Raw genomic sequence first — 21,617 nt, 5'->3', positions numbered from 1 at the left:
CGAGTGAAACAATCTGATGAGGTAAAATCACCCTCTGGCTAAACTACTCACGACTCAGCCTTGTGCAACATGTGAGGAGGGGGCCACAAGTTCGAGGGGCCACGACCACAGTATTTTGGGGATAAAAGAGCAAATTATTTCTACATTATTAGCTTTACTATTGTAATCACTCAACACACCTGAAATTCAGATACATGCTGCAAAGGAGAGTCACTCTGAATTTGGGTGCAGCAATGAGTTTTATGCGCGTGCCATTAATTACGCTGTAGAATAAATGTCACATTTAAAAGAAATTGACACCTCATTTGTTAATGTGACTGGGGAATTGATTGCAGTGACCACTCCTCTGTCTTGTGTGCGTGCGTGTGTGTGTGTGTGTGTGTGTGTAAGGGATCACCTGATTCAGATAGTAGTAAGTCTCAGCTTCCTGCAGATACAGTGAGATCTTCTCATGAGGAGGAAGACCAGCTAACATCTCGTAGAAGATGTGGTAGTTCCTCTCCGATTTGGCCTGTGCACGCACACACACACACACACACACACACACACACACACACACACACACACACACACACACACACACACACACAATGTTACAATGTGATGGTAGATTCACTGACATGCTGTGGAAAATAATTGAATGATGGGCAGACTGGAGGCACAGTTAGGTGTTTTGACAACTCTGGAGCTGTCGGCTTCTTCGCTCTCCTATTTCTCACGGTGACTCAGTTGTAAGAGGACTCCACCTGACCTACTCTGTGTGTGCGTGTGCGTGTGTGTTCTTGTGTTTTTTTCACCTGAAAGACAATGCGGGACTTCTCCAACAGGTACTGAGATGTTATGGCACCGCTGATTACACCCCTGGTAAATGACACGCAAGCAGGTACACACACACACACGCACACACGAACACACACACACACGGTAAGTCCAAGTTAAGTAACAGGTCATGTATGTGTAATGTTCTCGGATCTCTGTCACAGTTCTGGCAGAAGATCAGCTGTGTTAGGAAGGCATGTTAGCATAGTCACTACTAAGCCCACTACTAAGTGTGTGTGTGTGTGTGTGTGTGTGTCTGCAGATTGCACAAGAGTGACCACCAAGTCTTAATCTAACACACAGGCAGCTTGTTAGCTTTACAAGGGCTTGTGTTTTAACTCAGAGAAACTGCAGTGGATGTGAACTCATGGTGATCAGATGTCAAAGCAATTGTTGTTTACGCAGTGACACACAGCTAACGCAATTCTGTAGCAACAATAGGCTGTTGAGTGGTATCATAGCATTAGAAAGTGGTGAATATCTCCCACATTTTCTGGATTCACAAAAACAACTTTTTCAGCCGTATGTTAAAAATGTTTGAACATATCTCCATATCTTATTTCAACAGTGGTAGGGACCTTGAAAAAAGTGCTATCCATCAGAGGAAATCCCATAATTGTCCCAAACCATGGCATGCCTTGGAGCAAAATAAAAGTAGATTTCTTAAAAACATCAAGTTGATAATAGTTATGTTATGAGATGAAAGTCCGTCGGACTTTCTCCCTAATAACTGATGAGACTATGCTTCAATTGATTTAAAAAAATATATTATTTGAATTTGTGGTCTGATTCTGATGATCTAGACCACAGGGGGAAATCCCCCCCTTTCTAGATCATCTTGACTCAGTACTTTTACGGCGCTGAAACCTCAAAAATGTTGTTGATGTTCTTGTTCTTGTGAAGTTGTAAATCACTTACTCCTCCATGAAGATCTGCGTGTATTTGCCAAAGCGTGAAGAGTTGTCATTCCGCACTGTTTTGGCATTCCCAAAAGATTCCAACAGGGGCGTGGCCTCCAGGATCTGACCAATCACCATAGACAGTAATGTTACCGTGGCTACCTTTTAATAGGGATGCCTTTAGTCATGGGAAAAAAAACTAGGGGAGGAAAACTTTACCTCTATCTGATGGTAAATGGAAGAAAAAACGAGAGAGAAAACAGAAAACAGAGTGAGCTTAAATGACCTCAGTAAGGGTTGTGTGTTTTTAATGTATGTACGTAAATAATAAAACATATCTACCTGTTGTGTGATGTTGCGTTTGTGATGTATGGCTGTCAGGTAACGCAGGATCAGTTTCGTAGCTTCTGTCTTCCCTGAGCCGCTTTCTCCGCTGCAATAACAAAAAGTATTTTACAGCACTTTCCCTTTTTTCCTTATAATTGGTTACAATGAGGTACATTCCGGACATGGCAATAAAACGGTCTGCTGTTAAACAAAATTAAACCTGAATAAAAGAAGATTTTTTCTTCTTCTTCTAATAGTCAAACAGAATTTCAATGTTCAAAAAGGGCTGAGTTTTAGAGTTGTGTCAATATGTTGCTTTCAAAAATAAGCATTAAATTCTAGGCCTTACTCAGCCAAAATTGAAATAATAATAATAATAATTTCATACCTGATAACAATACACTGGTCCTTTTTGGCATCCATCATGGTGGTGTATGAGAGGTTAGCAATGGCAAAAAGATGACTGCAACACAACAAAACATTTGAATTATTACCTCGGAAGTTATGTGATTGATCTGGTTTATCTGTTTGTTTGTTTATCTGTTTGTTTGTTTGTTTGTTGGTCGAATTACTCAAAAGGTTATCGACAGATTTGCATGATTTTTTGGGGATCTGAATCCAGGAATTGTTTGAAGGATTCTCCACCATTGCAAAGGGGGATTGCCCAGCCCTTGGCGGAGGTCATGGCTCCGAGTGCTCTTGTTTTACAAATGCATTTGGGTGCTCATTGGTTTACGCGTTAGTGTGTGTAGATGTGGTGAAATCCATGACCATACTCTCCCTTGGCAACCGACCAACAGCAGTGAAATAGGAGCCTCTTAACTAACACCTGAGAATGCTGGCATTTACACCTCAATCTCCCTCCATACATTGTCTCATAGCAGAGCTTACGACACACGCGTAGACAGATGTGGTACAATAGGATAATCACAGCAGCGCGCACAGTCTCAAAGGTTTCAGTTTGAGAGGTAAGGGAGTTAAGGTAATTGTTCTACCACGGCTGCACGTGCCTTTAAATGTATTATTCCAATGAGAAAAATTTGTGAGATATAACATTTTTCCAGTGAATGCAGCAGTCCAGGAAAACTGAAACAATTCCGAAAATGTTGTTTATCCTGCAAAGTTGAAATCTTTTCTGCAAAGTCGTTTCTCATCACCTTCCAGTGGATGTTAACACACACACACACACACACACACACACACACACACACACTGACTTTGGCTGACATTAATTTCCTGGAGGCTTATCTAACCTTGACCATAACCATTACTTACCGAACCATGACCTTAAAACATGTCTTCACCTTAAAATGCATTGACTTACGTTACAGGGACTTGCTTTTCAGTTTTCATAATTTGACTGGGTAAACAGATTTAGATCTCTCACAACATCAATAATACCCCCAACACACACACACACACACACACACACACACACACACACACAAACTCCTGGGTCTTACGGAGGGTTGTCACCCAGGCCGCGGCCTTCGTACTGTAGCACCATGTCTGTGCCGTAGATGTTGAGCAACTTGTAGGGATTCACAGACACGAGGATGCTGCCTATGTAGGTCTGTGCGGAAGAAGAAAAAAAAGAGGGAAAACAAAGGGACAAGAAGGAGAGAGGATGAGTGGATGTTGCTAACGTTTGATGATATTCGTTATTAAATTTGCAAATTAGAAATTAGGGCCTACATAGACAAATTCCTGGTCGAAGCGCTTCTTCAGGTTCATCAGAACTGTGTTCTCATTCAGCTCACTGAAATCAAACAAAAAGAGGAGATTAAGGACACGTATGTACAGAGCACATATTGTCGCTCGGAAGCAGGATTCCCACATTTTGCTTTGCTTTCCAAAATTCATTACACTTCAATGACATTCAATGACTTACTCTGCATGTCAGCGGGAGGTACTTTCTTGGGAGCGTATTTTGATAAAATAATTATATACTTAACATACAGTAATTAATGCTGAGGTATTTCTCTAGGAACTTGAAAAAAAAGTTCAAGGACTCTCAAAGCCTGTAGGCTCACTGGGACAAACATTGTAAATCATTACGGATGATGAGTGGATGTGCAGTGAAATGAGCTGTGCTGCTTGATGCTGCAGCAACAATGCGCTTGTAAGAGTGTGGCATGAGTGAACGAGCTGTGGGGCTGTTTGCTAATACTGGTTTGTGCTTACGGCAGCTGTGTCATGTCTTCCATTCCTTCCGCCCAGCGTTTCACCCTGTGGCATGTTGTGGGCATGCTCAGGATAGAGAAGATCTGGACAAACACACAGATTTGTATGTAATTATATCAAGACTGTCATGCAACATTGTCAAAGCTTGAGGGACATTGTCATCGCTTGATGCTGAGCTAATGTAAAATATGCAGACATTTGAATATTTTTGTTATACTCTACAGGAAAGTTTTTGAGTGTGGGCCCACCCAGCTCCTGTGTTATTGCTTGAATGATTTTTATATCACAACAATTCCTATTCATATTTATTGTCCACATTTGTCACAAGGAATCATAAAAAATGTCAATCCACATCTGAAAAAAATATATGATTGATGGATTTAGCTACCTTGTCATACCAGCTTTGACCAGGGGCTCTGTCTCTGTCAGGAGCCCAGTCCGGGTCCTGATGTCCATCAGCAAATCGAGGTATAGGTGAATATCCTTCCATTACCCCGTCCTCTCTGTACATGGCCCACTTTGACAAATTCTGGAGGGTTCCATGGGGAAGAACCCTCTCAGCTGCCCAAACATCCTCCCCTCCATCCCCTGCTCCTCTGGCATTCCTGGCCCAGTGGCCTGAGTGCGGCCCATAGGGAGGAACCACAGCATAAACATTATCTTCACCCTGCAGGCCTGTTGGCACCCTGTATGAGGCATAGCGGAGCTGCTGGTTTTGGATGGCATCATTAAGACTGGGGTTGTGGAACCGACGCGTGAGAACAGATCCATCCGGCAGCCTGCGGGGCAAGGAATGGTTCTCGGCGATAAACAACATGTCACACAGTGTCGCACAACATTCAAAAAACAAAGACTTTAAAATTGTTTTTATGGAATTCCGTCATTGTATTATAAATGGCAATTTATACTGCCTTTCCAAATGCATGGTGTTTCCACTACAGGAAAGCCCCTTGTTAACATTAAAAACAAATGAAAGACTAGTGATGAGAAAACAGATGATTGAACACAAGAAAAATAAAACACTATTCAAGATAGATAAATGTAAATGCAGTAAAAAAAATAACTATCAAATATTTAGCACATTGTCTGCTTTGGAGAGAGAGTTTTCTCAATGAAGTAATTCTCTTCCCTAGTTTCCATTAATAGTGTAGCTTCCTACCTGTATCTGAGAGCACGGAGGTCGTCATTCTTCATCGCAGATTTGAGGTTGGGAGAGGTGGGTTTAGGAACACCTGACAGTGCAGAGTTGTCTGGCAGATGATAGAGACCTGCAGATCTAAGGCCCTTGTTTTGCCTCAGAGCAGATGAAAGGTTTGGAGCGGAGGGCTTCTGGCCAGGGATAACCAGGGAACCATCAGGGAGCTGGTATGATGCGCTACGAAGGTTCTCATTCAAAAGAGCCTTTAGGTAATTCAAAGTTATGATCACGTCATTAAATTATGCAAAGGACTGTCATTAAATTGTAAGATTCAAAAATTTTGTTTGACTTTTAAAGAAACATGGAGTGGGACAGGGAAAGAGTTACAGGTACTGCAGCAAAGTTGAATTTAGATAAATTAAACAGGTACACACCTTAGACAGGTTAGGGCCAACTGGTTTCCGTGGGTCAATGATGATGGTTCCATCAGGCAGCGTGAATGACACACCCTTCAGATAGGGGTTCTGTAGGGCGGCGGTCAGATTGGGGGTCTTTGGTTTCCGTGGGTCCACTATGATAGTTCCATCTGGTAGGGTGTATGAAGCTCCTTTCAAGGCAGGGTTACTGAGGGCCTAAATTTTACAACAGCTGGTTTCAGTTAAAGTACGCCTTTAAACAAGTGCCAATTGAATTTAAGCAGCAGCTTAGCATATTTGATTAGCATTTATGATCAGCAAAAGACAAATCTGTATACCTGTGACCTTCTACACAAATATCACTGTATTGTTAAGGGGGAGGAAATAGATCAACACACATAATGTAAAACATAGAAAACAAAACAAAGAGTCTGAATCTATAGCTGACCATGGCCAGGTTTGGTGTTATAGGTGTATTAGGGTCATGAATCCCTCCTGGTAATGTGAAGGATGCGTCTCGCAGCAGCGAGTTTTGAAGGGCATTGGACAGGTTTGGAGAAGCAGGTTTCCGTGGATCAATGATGATTGTGCCATCTGGCAGTGTGTACGATGCACTTTTCAGGTAAGGGTTCTGAAGTGCTGCTGCCAGGTTTGGGGACTTCTGTTTCCTTGGGTCAATCACAATGGTACCATCAGGAAGAGAGTAAGAGGCTTCGCGCAAAGCTGGGTTGGTCAGGGCCTTAGCCAGGTTTGGGGATATGGGTTGCTGCAGAACACAGACATCATAACAATCACTATTTTCAACTATAACTTTAACTGATACAATTTGATAGGCGAGAGGACATTGAAATTAAAGCTGAAATCGATTACAGAATTAGGAGTCAGGGCTTACTGGATGTCTAGGGTCTATAATGGTGCCATCAGGGAGAGTATATGAAGCAGTCTTGAGATCCTGGTTTTGAAGTGCTCTGGAAAGGTTAGGAGACATGGGCCTCTGGGGCACACGTGGGTCCTGTGTGGGTGGGAGAAGGAGTGTGGAGTGATAGGAGAGTACAAATGTTAAAAAATAAAATTTGTTATTGTTGAACTATATGGAGACAAACATAAAGTACATCTCAGGTTTAATACTTGATATTTTCCTTATATATTATATATATACCTACCCTGATAACTGATCCATCAGGTAAGGTATATGAGGCTCCACGGACTTGTTGGTTTTGCAAGGCATGGCCAAGCATAGGGGAGGAACGTGAATCTGCATATGGTGACACTAAGGTTCCATCTGGCAGGCGGTATGATGCCTGCATCAATTGTGGATTTTGGAGGGCACTTCCTAACATTGGCGAAGAGGGTGATGGGGGCCCGTATGGGGAACGTCTGAGTTGCACAGGTGTCTGATAAGATGCTTGGCGGAGGTTAGGGTTCTGCTGTAATGCACTGTGGAGCTGAGGTCCAGCTGTTGCATAGGGATTACGGCGTTGCATCATTGGTGATCGTAAAGAGGAAACATTCTGCAAACCAGATCGGTTCTGCAGGGCATCATGGAGCAATGGTCCTGGGCCAGGCTCAGAGATATAATCGTAAGGGGTAACAACAGTTGGTCCATATGGTGAACGAAGCTGTGGAGTCTGATAAGAAGCCACACCTCTCAGTGCCTGACCATGTCTCATGGCTCCAGAAAGCATTGGAGATGAAGGTACAGATGGAGTGTATGGGGACTGAGGCCTTTGAAGAGGAGACGCATAGGACGCTTCTCTCACTGCACGATTCTGCAGAGCTCCAGACAGCATTGGGGAAGACGGTGGTATAGGCTGTTCATAAGGTGACATTGGTCTTTGTAAAGGAGAAGCATAGGATGCATCTCGTATAACATGATTCTGTAGAGCCCCAGAGAGCATGGGAGAGGGAGGGGCCATAGGCTGCTCATAAGGGGACATTGGTCTTTGTAAAGGAGAAGCATAGGATGCGTCTCGTATAACATGATTCTGTAGAGCCCCAGACAGCATGGGAGAGGAAGGGGCCGTAGGCTGTTCATAAGGGGACATTGGTCTTTGTAAAGGAGAAGCATAGGATGCATCTTGTATAACATGATTCTGCAGAGCCCTAGACAGCATGGGAGATGAAGGGGCCATAGGCTGCTCATAAGGGGGCATTGGTCTCTGCAGTGAGGACATGTAGGATGCATCCCGAATGGTCTGGTTTTGTATTGCACCAGAAAGGCTAGGGTTTGAGGGAGCATATGGTTCAACATATTCAGGGGCCATCTCATTCATGCCTACCATCCCAGGGCCCAGGTGTGAAGAGAAAGAGGCCTGCTGGATAGCCTGGTTATGCAAAGCATTAGATAACATGGGAGAAGACGGAGCAACAAGCTGATCAGCATAGGGATCTCCATAGGGTTCAGATACATACATTTCTGCTCGAGGGGGCAGATGGGGGGAAGACTGACGAGAGAGTCGAGGAGAGAGGCGTGGGGATGCAGGATATGGCATGTGTTTCAGAGAGGGCTGTGGAGAAGCAGGGGACATCCTCCTCAAAGATTGCTGAGCCATGAGGGGACGTCCTCGGGCTATGGGGCGAGGATGGAATCGACCAGATTCTCTCCTCCCTAGGGGAGCGCGGTGGACCATGTGAGGGGAGTGGAAGGGGGAGTGGAGGGAGTCCACTGTGAGAACAGAAGACCTATTGCTTCTTATAGATGAGGCATGGAATGGACGGACATTCTGGGTGGGTGGGGGCACTGGCCGCCCTCGGAGACCCATAGGGGAGGGTCTGACAGTACCCAAAGGGACATGTCCCCCCATCCTGGGCCTGGCTAAGGGGGTGGGGTCCCTGAGCAGCCGAGTTGAACGACGAGAGAGGGTAGGAGATGATGGGGCAGGATGGGGTCCTGCAGGGGACAAACTGCGACGAGATGGAGAGGGAGAGGGAGATGGTCTTCTACTGAGCTGTGGAGAGAGAGGTGGAGATGCATGACCAGGGGAAAGGGGAGGAGATTGTGGCCCATGCATCCTTCTCCCCCCAAATGGGCTACGAGCAGGAGTGGGTGACGGAGGGGGACTTTGCCTCCTCATGGAAGTACGGGGTGAGGAAGGTGGAGAACGTTGCCTCATTAATAATCTTGGTGAGGGTGGAGGACTTCGCCGTATCATTGAAGCACGGGGAGATTGGGGGGGCGAGGGTCCTCGAGCTAGAGGAGATGGTGATCTCTGAGGTTGCATTCTGCGATGGGCGAGGGGGGACGCCATGGGGGATGAAGGAGTAGAGATCTGTCTCGACATAAGAGAGGGGGGTCTTTGGGCACCAATGAACCCACTCCTCAAGGATGGTTGTGGAGAGGGGAATCGTCTCTGTGGAAGCATAGGAGAAGGTACCGGGGAAGCCATGACAGACGGATGGCGTTGCATCTGGGGGGAGGGCATGATGACAGAGCGGCGGGATGGAGTCGGAGAGGGTTGCAGACGCCGTGCAGAACGAGGGGACATACTTGCTTGCTTAATAATCATGGCAGTTGGAGTAGGGATTGAAGGTAGGCCATTGCCTTGTTGCTGTGGCATCATCATTGAATCTGTCATCATCTGCTGCTTCAAAAAAACAGAAAAATATAATAAGGTTAGGGAAAAAATATATTGGTAAAATGAGGTTGCAGTACTATATAAGTGGATACGGGTGTCAGCAGTGTGATTTCAAAAGATAAAAAAATAATAGTGTCAACAGGAATAAGATTGCTCTCTAAAACACAGTGGGAGTTTCTGTCACATTTCACATGTTCACCCAACAACAACAAAAAGGATCAGGTTGCACTTAAGAGTATGAACAGAACAGAATCAATGATGGAATAGAGTAGAATTACCTGTGGGGAAATCATTTGTGGAGACATTTGTTGCTGCGGCAGCATCATTTGCTGTGGCATCATCTGTTCTTGTGGTAACATCATTTGTTGTGACAACATCTGCTGCTGTGGCAACATCATTTGTTGCTGTGGTGACATCATCTGTGATGGCAGCATTTGGGGGGACATACTCTGTTCTTGTTGTATCATCTGTTGCTGTGGTGACATCATCTGTGATGACATCATTTGGGGGAACATACTCTGTTCTTGTTGCATCATCATCTGTTGCTGGGGTGACATCATCTGTGATGGCATCATCTGGGGGGACATACGCTGTTCTTGTTGTATCATCATCTGTTGATGTGGTGACATTCTCTGTGGGGCCATCATCATGTGTTCTTGAGCAGACATCATCATTTGTTGTTGTGGTAACATTGCCATTTGTGGCTGTAATGACATCATGCCAACATCCTGACCTGGGGCAAGAGAAATCTGGTCTTCATACTGGATTTCTGACATGCTTTCAAATTCTGGATCAGGTGGCAAAGTAGGTGGAGGGGGCAGGGGCACATCGAGGCGCTCTTTCCCAAATAGGCGCACTTGAGGTCTAGGAACTCTGAATGTCATCTCCCCTCCCTGAAGTCCACTACTATCATCCCCATATTGATCCACCTGGTCTGCATACTGGTCTCCATATAGGCCCTGTACCTGATCCACCCCCTGTCCTCCAAAGCCAAAGACCTGCTGGCCTCCTGGTGAAATTCCAATTGCCTGTTGGGAGCTGTAGTCTTGGTAGGGCATGCCAGCATCACTATAACTAAGTTGATAGTCTGGTTGAAATCCCCCTTGCATTCCCATAGTTGCTGCATAAGGGTTCTCATAATAACCTGCCTGTCCATTGTCATAGTAACCCCCTTGTCCATCACCATAGTAAACACCTTGACCATTTTCGTCATAATAAGCCTGAGCCTGAGGGTGAAGGAATCCGTCTACTGCTCCTCCATACATGTGGTCTTCACCCATTTGTGCATAATAGTCCAGACCCTCGTCACCATACATTGCCATTGTCTGTTGTTGCTGGTAACCGTAGGGATCAGCTTCCTGGTTGTAGTAGTCTTGGGCAGAGGAATAAGGATTATAGTGGTCCTCCATGCCCTCATCATAAAGACCACCTTCATAATATTCTGCATGTTGATCATAAAGTCCTTCTTCCTCATAGTAACCCAGGTCTTGATATTCTGCTCCCCCTGCTCCATTGTCATAGTAACCAAGCTGAACCTGGCCTCCATATGCTGCAGCTGCCTCATCTCCATAACCACCATAACCATCGTAGTAGTCTCCATACCCTTTCTGGTTGTAGCCGTAAGCCTCCTCCCCATGTTCATAACCATCATTATGGTAACCGGGGAGATTACGTCTTGAGCTGGCTTGTCGGCTCTGTGCTCTACGTACCCCCCAGCCATTGTTTCCTGAATTTCCTCGCATTTTAGTTGAAAGGAAACGTTTAGTGAGCCAGTTAGTTGCTGCTGCAACCTTACCCAGCAACACACTTCTGTTCTTGAAGTCATCAGCAGGCCCGTCACCATCTTTTTTCCCAAATAAGCCTTTGAAGAAGCCCCCCTTCTTCTCATTTCCCCCCAGACGAAGCAGCATATATGTTGGCTTCTTCCCATTGTTGGCTTCGGCTTTCTCTTTCTCCTTTTTCCCCTTTTTGCTGGCCTTAAACCTCATCATGAATCGAGAGGTGTTCTTCAGCATTGACTTCCGGCGTTTCTTCTTGGCAAGTCGGTTCTTTCTCTTCCCCAACCCCAGGAACAAACGCGACGTACTTTTCAGCTTCTTTCTACTGTTCCTGCGTCGTTTGAAACCAGAAAACTTCATGAACATCCTGGACATGTTCTTCAGACCTTTCTTTGGGATTTCCTTTATTGGGAGCTGTGGAGCTTCCTCTTTCTTTTTGTCTTTCTTCTTCTTTGCTTCAGCATCAGATTTTCCTCCTTTATCTTTTGACTTCTTTTTGGATTTACTGTAATAATCGTCATCCTCATCTTCTTCGTCTTCATCCTCCTCCTCATCCGAATCTTCGCCACGTCTAGACTTCCCCCCTTTCTTTCCCTTAGCACCTTTGCCTCCTCGGCCCCTCCCTCTTCTGTCATCCTCTGAGTCTTCCTCCTCATCGTCCTCTTCTTCACTGAAGTCCTCTTCCTCATCACTCAGAAGCTCATCTTCTTCCTCCTCTGACTCCACCTTCTTACCCTTCCCTTTACTATTTCCTTTCTTTCCATCATCTTTACCCTTGGCTGGCTCGTCTTTTCCTTTCTTCCCCCCTTTCTTATCATCCTTCCCCCCTTTCTTATCATCCTTTCCACCTTTCTTATCATCTTTGATGGCTTTCTTGTCATCTTTTCCTCCCTTTTTGTCATCCTTCCCTTTCTTTTCCTCCTCTTTCTTTTTCTCTGGTTCAGGTTTTCCACCCTTCTTTGCATCCTTCTTGGCGTCTTTCTTGCCTGGCATTTTGACAAGTGGCTAAGAGCGCACCATGCCCTCTCTTCAGGATGCAATACTGTAAACCTTCAAACCTGTAAACACAAACATTAAGTGTTACATGCACACTGTCAACACTGTAAGAATATTTTAACATGAAGAAAATATGCTGTAATATGTGAAGAAAATATGATCAGGAGTCTGACCTTTAAAAGATTCCTTGGTTTAGATATGCCTGGTATACTCTGTGCCGGAGCTATATGCAGGTCTGGTATCAGTGTGAGGACAGGTCCACCTGGCCGACGCAGTTCTGCACTGTCTAAATCTGGTACCCATGAAGACTCCTGTCCGGATATACAGAGCTAAATATCAGTAATCTTTTAAGCACATCACCACATGTACACAGTGTACTGTATATGCACACATACACACTAGCAGTGAAATCAAGCTAAAACTTGGATTTTAATACCCCAGCCCAATTCAAATGTATTTAGCAATAGTATTAAGTCAGTGGTACTGTTTTAGCACCACAAACTGTCTCATGCACTTCAGTGATAGCCACTACTCTCATTGTCCAACTGTAACCCTCTCAAACCCACAGTCATTTGATCTCCAAACACCACCCAGAGATCTCTTGAATCTGTTTAGAATGTTTTTTTTTAACTCTTTCCCAACCCTACTCTGGAGCACCGACTCCTGCTTAGAGATAATTGACTGGCAGCTCTCTGTCCTCGATCTTTCTTTTTCTGTGTGCTCACTCCACAGAAATCTCTAATCGGAGAGTTCTTACTCCTTTACAATTATATATTGATTCAGACATTGCCAACTTCTACCAGAGATGTCAAACTGCGCTGTGAGGTTAAAGAGGATACAACTTGTCAAAACTATAAACAGGCGCAACATGACTAAGTTATTTTTTAATTATTTGGCGTGCAGTAGTAGTGCGGACACCTTAAAGTGCTGGTCATCTACAAAAAACTATAAAAAATATTTCCCCATTTATATACATGTAAAAATATGGCTGATAAGATGTCTTCTTGAAAGGTATATCTTAACAATAATAAAAGCCAGAGAAGATAATTAGAATCAGAGTAAGGGATTTAAAGAGGGTTTTTGTAATTTATTAACAGCTTCTTTGAATCAAATTGTGCTCATATAAGAGTAGCTTTGACTCTACTATCAAGCTTAACCTCAGCGTGAACTATTCCAAGAGATTTTTTTTAACTGTGTTAGTTTTACTAATTTCCACACAGTATGATCCCTGCGGCAATTGCTTTCTGTAAAACTGCATACAAACATTAAAAACACACAAACAGTTCAAGCTCTACCCCCTCTGTGGTCCAATCTCTCTCCTGTAGAGTTGTAGCTAAGGAGAAACTCTAGTGGCAGTGTCACCTCGCTCATTCATCAAGACTAAGTTTTTCCGTGACAGTCACCTCCACATTAAGCGACAGACAGAACAGAGAAGCAAGTGTGGTGGTCGCCAGGATCTCGGCGGTCTTCAAATATGCTGCGTCCTTGCTGGAGGTCTCTTCTTTGGCGGTTCAAAAAAACAACAAAAAAACAAGCAAAATAAAAAACCGAACAATACAACTCCAGGAACAAAGTCTGTGGCTCACACTTCTTCCTCTGACCTACTCCGTCTTCTGTTGTTCACAACAACACATTCCCTCACTCAACACAGCACTCTGTTCACACTGCTCTCCTCAGAGTTTGTGAAAGCTATAGTGTGTGTGTGTGTGTGTGTGTATGTGTGTGTTTGTGTGTGTGTGTGTGTGCGTGAGGGAGAAAGAGAGAAGGGCAGATGGGTTGCCGGGTCATGTGTGTGTGTGTATGTGTGTGTGTGTGTGTGTGTGTGTGTGTGTGTGTGTGTGTGTGTGTGTGTGTGTGTGTGTGTGTGTGTGTGTGTGCATATATAGGTGCATGTGTATGCATGCATTTAAGGAGTTCCTTGCGGCTGCTCATAGAAGGAGTCTTAATTTGTCATCTGGCTCTACAGGTGAAACACGAGAGCTCGGGGCAGCTGAGGGGGCGGGGCATAAATAATACAAAAGGTCCAGAGAGAGAGAGAGAGAGAGAGAAAGGGACATAAAGAGATAAAGAGAGAGAGAGGCAGACATAGGATGCATAAGATAAGCCTGATTGGCTGTAAGATGAAATCAAATCCAAAATATTTCCAATCATTAACAGCCTCAAATTTCACATATACACATCTGTACGCTCTCTGTCCTTAAATATACTCCCCTCCCCTCGTTGTAACATTTACTATCAGGTCTGTGTGTATGTGTGTGTGTGTGAGAGTGAAGATGATAATAGATATTACATTAGGAATGGCATCACCAGGAGCAATGCAGGCAGCCACCAACCTACTTCCTCATTAGTAACAGCAGGAGAAGAAGCAGAGGCGCAGGAGAAACACCCACAAACCCACTGTTTGATGTATGACGTCTTCCCTCTACGTATCAATGACAGAAGAATGACTCGCACGCACGCACGCACGCACGCACGCACGCACGCACGCACGCACGCACGCACGCACGCACGCACGCACGCACGCACGCACGCACGCACGCACGCACGCACGCACGCACGCACGCACGCACGCACGCACGCACGCACGCACGCACGCACGCACGCACGCACGCACGCACACACACACACACACACACACACACACACACACACACACACACACACACACACACACACACACACACACACACACACACACACACACACACACACACACACACACACAGACACACACACAGAAGGATCGGTAACAGGGCTGTGATTATAAGTGCCATCAACCAAATTATTCCTCTTCCAGAGGGGAGGGAAGGGGTCGGATTGCCAGATCTGTCTTGTGGCAGGGTTTAGGGGTGTTGGGTTGCCAGATCCTGATCTTTTGGTCTCGCTATGTAAGTGTATCTGATCATTACTAACCAGCAAAGCGCACATGCAGTGCATACGTATGTGTGTGTGTGCCCGTGCAGAGTTATGGCGCCGAGTGGGCGCACATTCGCATTAAAATGCGGAGGGTTGTGATGAAAGCGCCTTATTTTTTTTATTTTTTTTGCCTGGGTTTCCCGCGGTTTGTCTCTAACTGTACATCTTCCTTTGAAGCAGAATGAAAAGACCCCATCAGATGTGGAAAAACTCTGAGTTGCAGCCAGTCACCCTCTTCCCAAAGCAATCGCTGTTGGCAGGTGGGCCTCCATCTTTTTGATAGAATTTGTAGGAGAAGAGAGACAACATAGAGACACATGCCCCGGAGAGAAAGGCAGACTCATGACAGAGGTGGACTTAATGAGGCTCATCATACACATTCAGGTCCTGAGGCAGAGCAGTAGACCATCTTTGACACATTACACACACACACACACACACGTGCACGCGCTCAGTAATCTGCTGCTATCTAGTGGAGCAGCATTACACCTGCAGCACTTCTCACAGTCTGGAGCTCGTCAGGTAAGTTTACAGGCCTGCAGCGAGCGTTGATGTTACCTAACCAAATAACCGGGTTAGGTTTTCTATTACCTCACCATGACGTGGATTTTCATGATTTAGCAATCGTCGGATAACCAGTGGAAATGAGATACACGAGAGAATCCATGAGGCACATTTGTCTTGCAGTCCGCAGGCAGATGGGTAGTCTTTATGGATGTGTGGACAAAAAGGAGGGAGGGAGGGAGGGAGGGAGGGAGGATGCATCCACCTACCTTTCCTCCGGCACACCCAACCTCTGGAGTCGCTCACCGGAGTCACTGGAGCTCCGTAGTCAAGTTTCCCCATCCTCCTAAAAGAGAAAGAAGAATAAAAAGTCTCTGAAACTGAAATAAAATCCCATTTACATTCTGATAATCTTAAAATTATACACACACACAGCTCCCCACCTGGGCTGCTGCTGCTGTCCGGCCCTCGGAGCAGCAGGGGTCGGCCAGTGCAGGGAGGGAGAAGAGCTATACCGGGGGAACGCGGGGGGGATGAATATTTAACGACCGTTATTATTCGGCGCCGCGGCCGGGGGCTTGAGTTCCACACACTCCGGTGAGAACTGATGAGCGCCGCGGGTGGGCAGAGTCGACCGTGCCCGGTGATACACAGATACACACACACACACACACACACACACACACACACACACAAACACTGATAATGGTAAATAAACCCAAATGTGCACATTAGGGAAGGATAAATTACCCTTCATCTGACAGCCAAAGAGCAGATGTAGTTAGTTAATGTTATTCAAGGGTTAAAGTTTTTCCACTTCTTCCACCGCCTGCCTGTTTTCCGGAGCTATTGTCACATATTGAGCTCTGGATGTTGAATGGAGGGGAAACGGTGTCACGGGATGCAAGGTGAGAGTTGCATGTATGTACCGTTATCGTCATGAGCAGTCCTCCTGTTCCCCACCAGATGGACCCGCCTGACAACAAACAAACCGCACAGAGCCACAAAACCGCCTGCGTCTCCACTCCATAACCCAGACGACCTTGTCGGCCCCCCTACAGTAAGATGAACCGGCTGGCCGCCTGCACACGAACGGGGCCCGGCTTTTCTGAAAGTGAACCTGCTGTCGAGAGCCACGACGACGCACGAACCTCCCTGTTTTTGTTTTTTGTTGGGTTTTTTTACGTATTTGGCAACGTTGGAGCTATTCTTAGTACTGTTTATGAAACAGTAACTCACACACACTTCAGCCAACGGGCACATTTATAACATTTAGGGGGGAAACTAAATAGGAATGCAGCCCTCTGTCGCCTGGCTGCAGCAGGCAGTCAAACACTGACTGCACATCCAGTAATTGGTCCGTGCAGTGAGCTCTCCAAGTCGAATGCTCTCAAACCAAAACTAGAGCGCTGCTTTATTATTTTACTTTTCTTCTGTCCACCAACAGCTAAGTCAGTTACCGTTCAAGTTGAATTATTCAACACTTTAGTCCATCTGTCTTTGGGTCACGTGTGAATTGGGTCGGTGGTTCCTAATCTGTCAGTCAAGACCTCCCCCCAAAACTGTCGAATGTGATCAACTAAGACCTTCTACCCTGTGATTTCACCACTGCTCTCATTGTCCCAGACCTCTCACATCCCACCCCGACACATATCTTGGCTTCTCTGCCCCCTATCGATTCCCAGATCTCTCGGATCCCCTGCTGCTCCTGGCTGTCCCATGGTCTCAGCTAAAGGGTAAAGGGGATCGTTCGTTTGCATCTCCAAAGCTTTGGAACAGTTCACCTTTGATAATTTAGTGTTATCCCTCTGTAGACGTATTCAAGGTCAAATGGGAGACCCACGTGTCTTCTCGGGTTTTTGACCGTTAGTGGGGTATTTTGTCCCATTTCTATTCTTTTATTTCATCATATTTTGGTTCAACTCTGGTCGTTATAAAAGCTTTATAAATAAACTTGACTTGATAAAATTCATTATTGGACCTTTAATTGGTTAATCCATCATGTATCCGTCAATCTTCTGCTCCTTATCCAGGTCCTGGTCATGTTTAATAACATTATTTGGAATCATAGTAAATATGATTTTTATTATCATTACATGCAGCTGGGAAGCAGTGACAAAAAATGAAATATGAATGTCAACAACACTTGGTACTTGGTGAATAATTCTATGCTGAATAAAACAAACTTGATCACACATCACCACAGAAACCCAGAAAAGTTTCTGCCACAGAACATTGTGCCTATTTCATCTGGCTTCCCTCTAATATATGATTTCTTTCCTTCTTAAGAATTACTGGATAATTTAACAGGGCTCGCAGGAATTGTTATCAAATGCAAATGAACCAAGCAAACGGAGAGCAGGCCACTGGAGCTGAATAATGATGGTAGGAGAGAGTACATCTCTCTCTCTCTCTCCGTTTCTCTGTGGTTCTGCTGCGATCTTGTAGAGCTGCAGGGTATAGCAACACATTTGGGCACCGGTGCTATCTCATTCTCTCTGGAAGAAAAATCCTCACCTGGATTATTTGGAGTTTTTCGAAGGAAGTGTTGCCACCATGCAGGAGTTGCTGACAGACACTGTGCCCCCCCCCCCCCCCGACAACAGCTCGCTCAGGGCTCGGAAACAGTAAATATATACCCTGTATATATGATGCATGGCATGTTCCCGGGCCCCTGTCCAGTTTTAGGCTCTATGAATCATTCAAGGAAAGTAATGGATTCATCCTGCGGGTACATGCTGCTTTTTTGGGAGGGGGAATAACATATACCGCAAAACCTTGTTTCAGACAGGTGGTGATGTTTCTGCAGGAAATATGTTGCAACAGTTTTTAAGCCAGAGCAGCATTTTTTATTTCAGCATAAGAGAAATGGTCAGCGATAATTGAAACAGAAGAGATTAAATGTAAGCTGCCAAAAACTTCCGAATTAACAGATGAAAAACAATAATTGCAAATAGGAGAAGAGGAAAAAGTAGCCCCAGCTTCCTGCTTCTGGATGCAAACGTGAGCGTTTTGTAGTGCTGAAGTGCTGGAGTTTGGAGCTGGAACGGCTGCTCGGAGACACTGTCACTGCAGGAGGTTAGAGGCTTGGCTGTAGGAAGCTGCCAAGTAGGAGGTATAGGTAGATACATGGACTCATTTTAGGCTCCACCTGGATAGGCTGGATAGCGGAGGAGCGTGACGCTGCAGGAGCAGCGAGGGGCCCCGCTGCGTGTCCATCAGTTTCAAATAAGCCCTGCTGCTGCTGCTGTTGCTGCCGAAGTGTCCTTGAGTCGCATGTTGCACCCCTTCCTGTTCAGGGACACACCTGACTGCTGTTGCACTGCAAACCACAGTGACTTTGTTCCCGTCACTCACGAAAAATATCTAAACTTTTATCCCCAACTGCTCAGCTACAGAGCAAAGCGTGGACTTAACCTACACAATCCATCACATCCACTCCGAGATGGATGTATACATGTGTGTATGAGGGGTGTAAGGGGTTAGTTGACTGTGACAGATAGTCGTAAATACGATAAGAAGGCGCATTTGTGGAATATTAGTCAGGAATATATGGAGTTGCATAATAAATTTAAGGAGCCCCGCGAGACAGAAATGTTAAATCTTTGTATCGGGGAAAGAGGCACGAGGCATCAAAGTGCTGCAATGAGCGCAGTGCAGGACATTAATCCACATTTAAGTTGCTACAGCAAAAAACTGTACAGCTTTTATCATACGAATGACTAAATGGAAGAAAAAACAAGAAAAGAAGGTCAAAGGTCAAGGTCACCATAGGGCAAATACCCTCTTAAATATATTATCGTATATAGCTCATGAACCAATGGTCTTATCGAGATGGGACTGGTGGCGTTGGAATGCCTAATAATAGCAATTGCAGACACGTCTAAGTTCACAAATGTTCTAAACCATTCCATCAAAATGGATTTACAGGTGACATATCAAACAGTTGACCGTAGATACGAAAACTAGAGCCAATTCAAAGGTTGTAAACCATATTTGACCCTTGAAGGTCAAACGTCAAGGTCACAGTACCAATTTTCGTGAAAACGTTTTGAATGGCCATAACTTGTGAAGTTGCACACAAGAGTTTGACGTTTCTCGTTCAAAAGCCCCGTGGGTTCATTTTGATAATGACGTCATAAAAAATTGTGCAATTTTCTGCGAAATGCCATATGCTGTTGTTTGTTAAAGTGTTATAAGCTCCAGAGGAAAAAACAATACCAGTCATCGGTAGCCTTCAGTATATTCAGAGCAGCGGAGTGTTTTACTTACAGTAGATGTAATGGATCGCCAGTAGCTTCACAGCAACATCCGTGTTATATTTCTGTGTTTGTTACTCAATGGAGACCTCCCATCACTGGATGCAGAAGCTCACCACAGGCTGGATGAACGTGCTCAAATGGCTGTAACTGCAGTAAAACATGTATTGAAAAGAAATAAGCGATAATCATTCCGATAAACAGAGCAGTATACAGACCAAATTGCAAGTATCAATATTTTATTTCTCCCCAGGTTTTCAGAAATGAGCTGAAGTGTGCTATTTCTCTCTCGCTTGAAACATTCATTAGACCGGGCCCATTTCTTTAAATGACTGTTAAACATAATGATACAGCTTAAAGAATTTAACTTCTCCTCCCTCTCGGGTGTTTCGAAAAACACAACAGTCGTAGGATTTTTGCTTAGTTCAGCTTAAGATCCACTTCGCTCTCGAGTATACGAGAGCGAAGGGGCAACAGAGATGAAATTATCATGTTGTTTTCTGCACAGCAGGCGATTATTTGATCATTGGGAAGCGCTTGGTTCTGAGATCACGCTTTCATGTTGGGATGGTGCTGCGGAGCAGAGATAACCGCCGTCTTGGCACTCGGAAACACAGAAATGGAATTTATGCGAGAGCTGATGCATCTCCTAAGCCTATTTGATGGAGCCAAATTACAATTTAAGATCCTTTTTGAATAGAGAAAGTGGGCAGTCCACCCGTAGTTGATAGAGTCGCGTTTGGTCATGGCGGAGACAAGTGGCAGAGGGGGGACACCTGTGGCCCCAGACTTGGCAGACCGGGTGATGTGAATAATTGTCGTGCATTTATTCATATTAAGCATAATATGTGGAGGACGTACAGCTGTGATTTATCAAATAGCTTGCTCACTGCATACTGATGCCTCGTGAGCAGCCCAAACATTTTTATTCAGAAGGGCTGACTCCGACAGACCTTCGTTGACCCTTTGTTTCTGTGTTGTCTACAAAAATACTGAATAATAATTATTTTAAATACAATGTTTAAAAAAACTTGGCATTTTGATAAACTATTCGGATGGTGAATTTTAATGCGAAAATTTTACATTTGGATGAGTTTAGATTTTTTTGGATTAACATTTACAGCCTACAGTAAAAACAGGAAGGTTATAAATCCATCTACACAGTGCTCTTTATAAGCTCCCACTTCACCATGTAGGAGCTGCAAATACCAAACTAAATACCCAATATTGATTCGGAGAATTGCTCTACAAAAAGTGAATCATGAACCAGAATTTTTATTTATGATGTCATGCATGTTATATTAGGTGAAGTAATGTATACGCCCAGAGAGACTGCGGTCCTAGAGTCAGTCGAAGACAAGTAAAGGTTAAATAAACATTGGAAATCTTTCCCCTGGGGGAACCGGAGGATGCGGCTTGGGAGACGGATGCCCGGACTATACCTTTCTTGTCACCTGGGCTCAGACAGGCGGAGGATGTATGACATGGATGAACGAAAATCAATATACCGGTACGGTCCCTACGACTATATAGTACATCACTCTTGCCATTGTGCACACTGTTTTCATGTGCTCTCCGTGCAGTTCTGAGCCTCATAATTCATGGTAATACTGTAGCAAATTTGTGGAGACCCCGAAGCAGAATCAGCAGGTGGGAGTAGTAAGAGAGGAGAGAATGCTTCACTAGTCGAAAAGGCAAGATATAGGTCGGAAACAGGTAGGCTGTCTGCGGAGGCAAACAAGACCAGAAGGGAATCGGGCAGGCAGCCAATAATCCAAAAAAACAGCTGAGTTCAGAATCACCAAA

The 21,617-nt window shown here is 44.9% G+C and overlaps 1 protein-coding gene across 1 annotated transcript in view; it reads right to left on the bottom strand.

The window, feature by feature from the left end:
• myo15ab (myosin XVAb) overlaps positions 1–21,617 on the bottom strand; it is a 55,186-nt gene that overhangs the window by 31,862 nt on the left and 1,707 nt on the right. Inside the window, exons 2-22 of the mRNA XM_047333891.1 lie at positions 19,825–19,961; positions 15,822–15,898; positions 12,306–12,443; positions 9,876–12,194; positions 8,818–9,052; positions 8,566–8,673; positions 8,196–8,391; positions 6,676–6,795; positions 6,232–6,549; positions 5,802–5,999; positions 5,389–5,630; positions 4,618–5,008; positions 4,230–4,312; positions 3,741–3,804; positions 3,509–3,618; positions 2,434–2,508; positions 2,061–2,151; positions 1,938–1,943; positions 1,738–1,841; positions 798–861; positions 398–511 (exon numbers count right to left, since the gene is read on the bottom strand). Of these exons, the coding sequence (XP_047189847.1) occupies positions 398–511; positions 798–861; positions 1,738–1,841; positions 1,938–1,943; positions 2,061–2,151; positions 2,434–2,508; positions 3,509–3,618; positions 3,741–3,804; positions 4,230–4,312; positions 4,618–5,008; positions 5,389–5,630; positions 5,802–5,999; positions 6,232–6,549; positions 6,676–6,795; positions 8,196–8,391; positions 8,566–8,673; positions 8,818–9,052; positions 9,876–12,129 (4,773 nt within the window). The 5' untranslated portion in view covers positions 12,130–12,194; positions 12,306–12,443; positions 15,822–15,898; positions 19,825–19,961. The remainder of the gene's footprint in view (positions 1–397; positions 512–797; positions 862–1,737; positions 1,842–1,937; positions 1,944–2,060; positions 2,152–2,433; positions 2,509–3,508; positions 3,619–3,740; positions 3,805–4,229; positions 4,313–4,617; positions 5,009–5,388; positions 5,631–5,801; positions 6,000–6,231; positions 6,550–6,675; positions 6,796–8,195; positions 8,392–8,565; positions 8,674–8,817; positions 9,053–9,875; positions 12,195–12,305; positions 12,444–15,821; positions 15,899–19,824; positions 19,962–21,617) is intronic.

This window comes from Scophthalmus maximus, chromosome 8 (genome assembly GCF_022379125.1).
Source record: "Scophthalmus maximus strain ysfricsl-2021 chromosome 8, ASM2237912v1, whole genome shotgun sequence".
NCBI lineage: Eukaryota > Metazoa > Chordata > Actinopteri > Pleuronectiformes > Scophthalmidae > Scophthalmus > Scophthalmus maximus.
The sequence above is the reverse complement of the archived record's forward strand: the minus strand, read 5'-3'. Positions and strand labels throughout refer to the sequence as shown.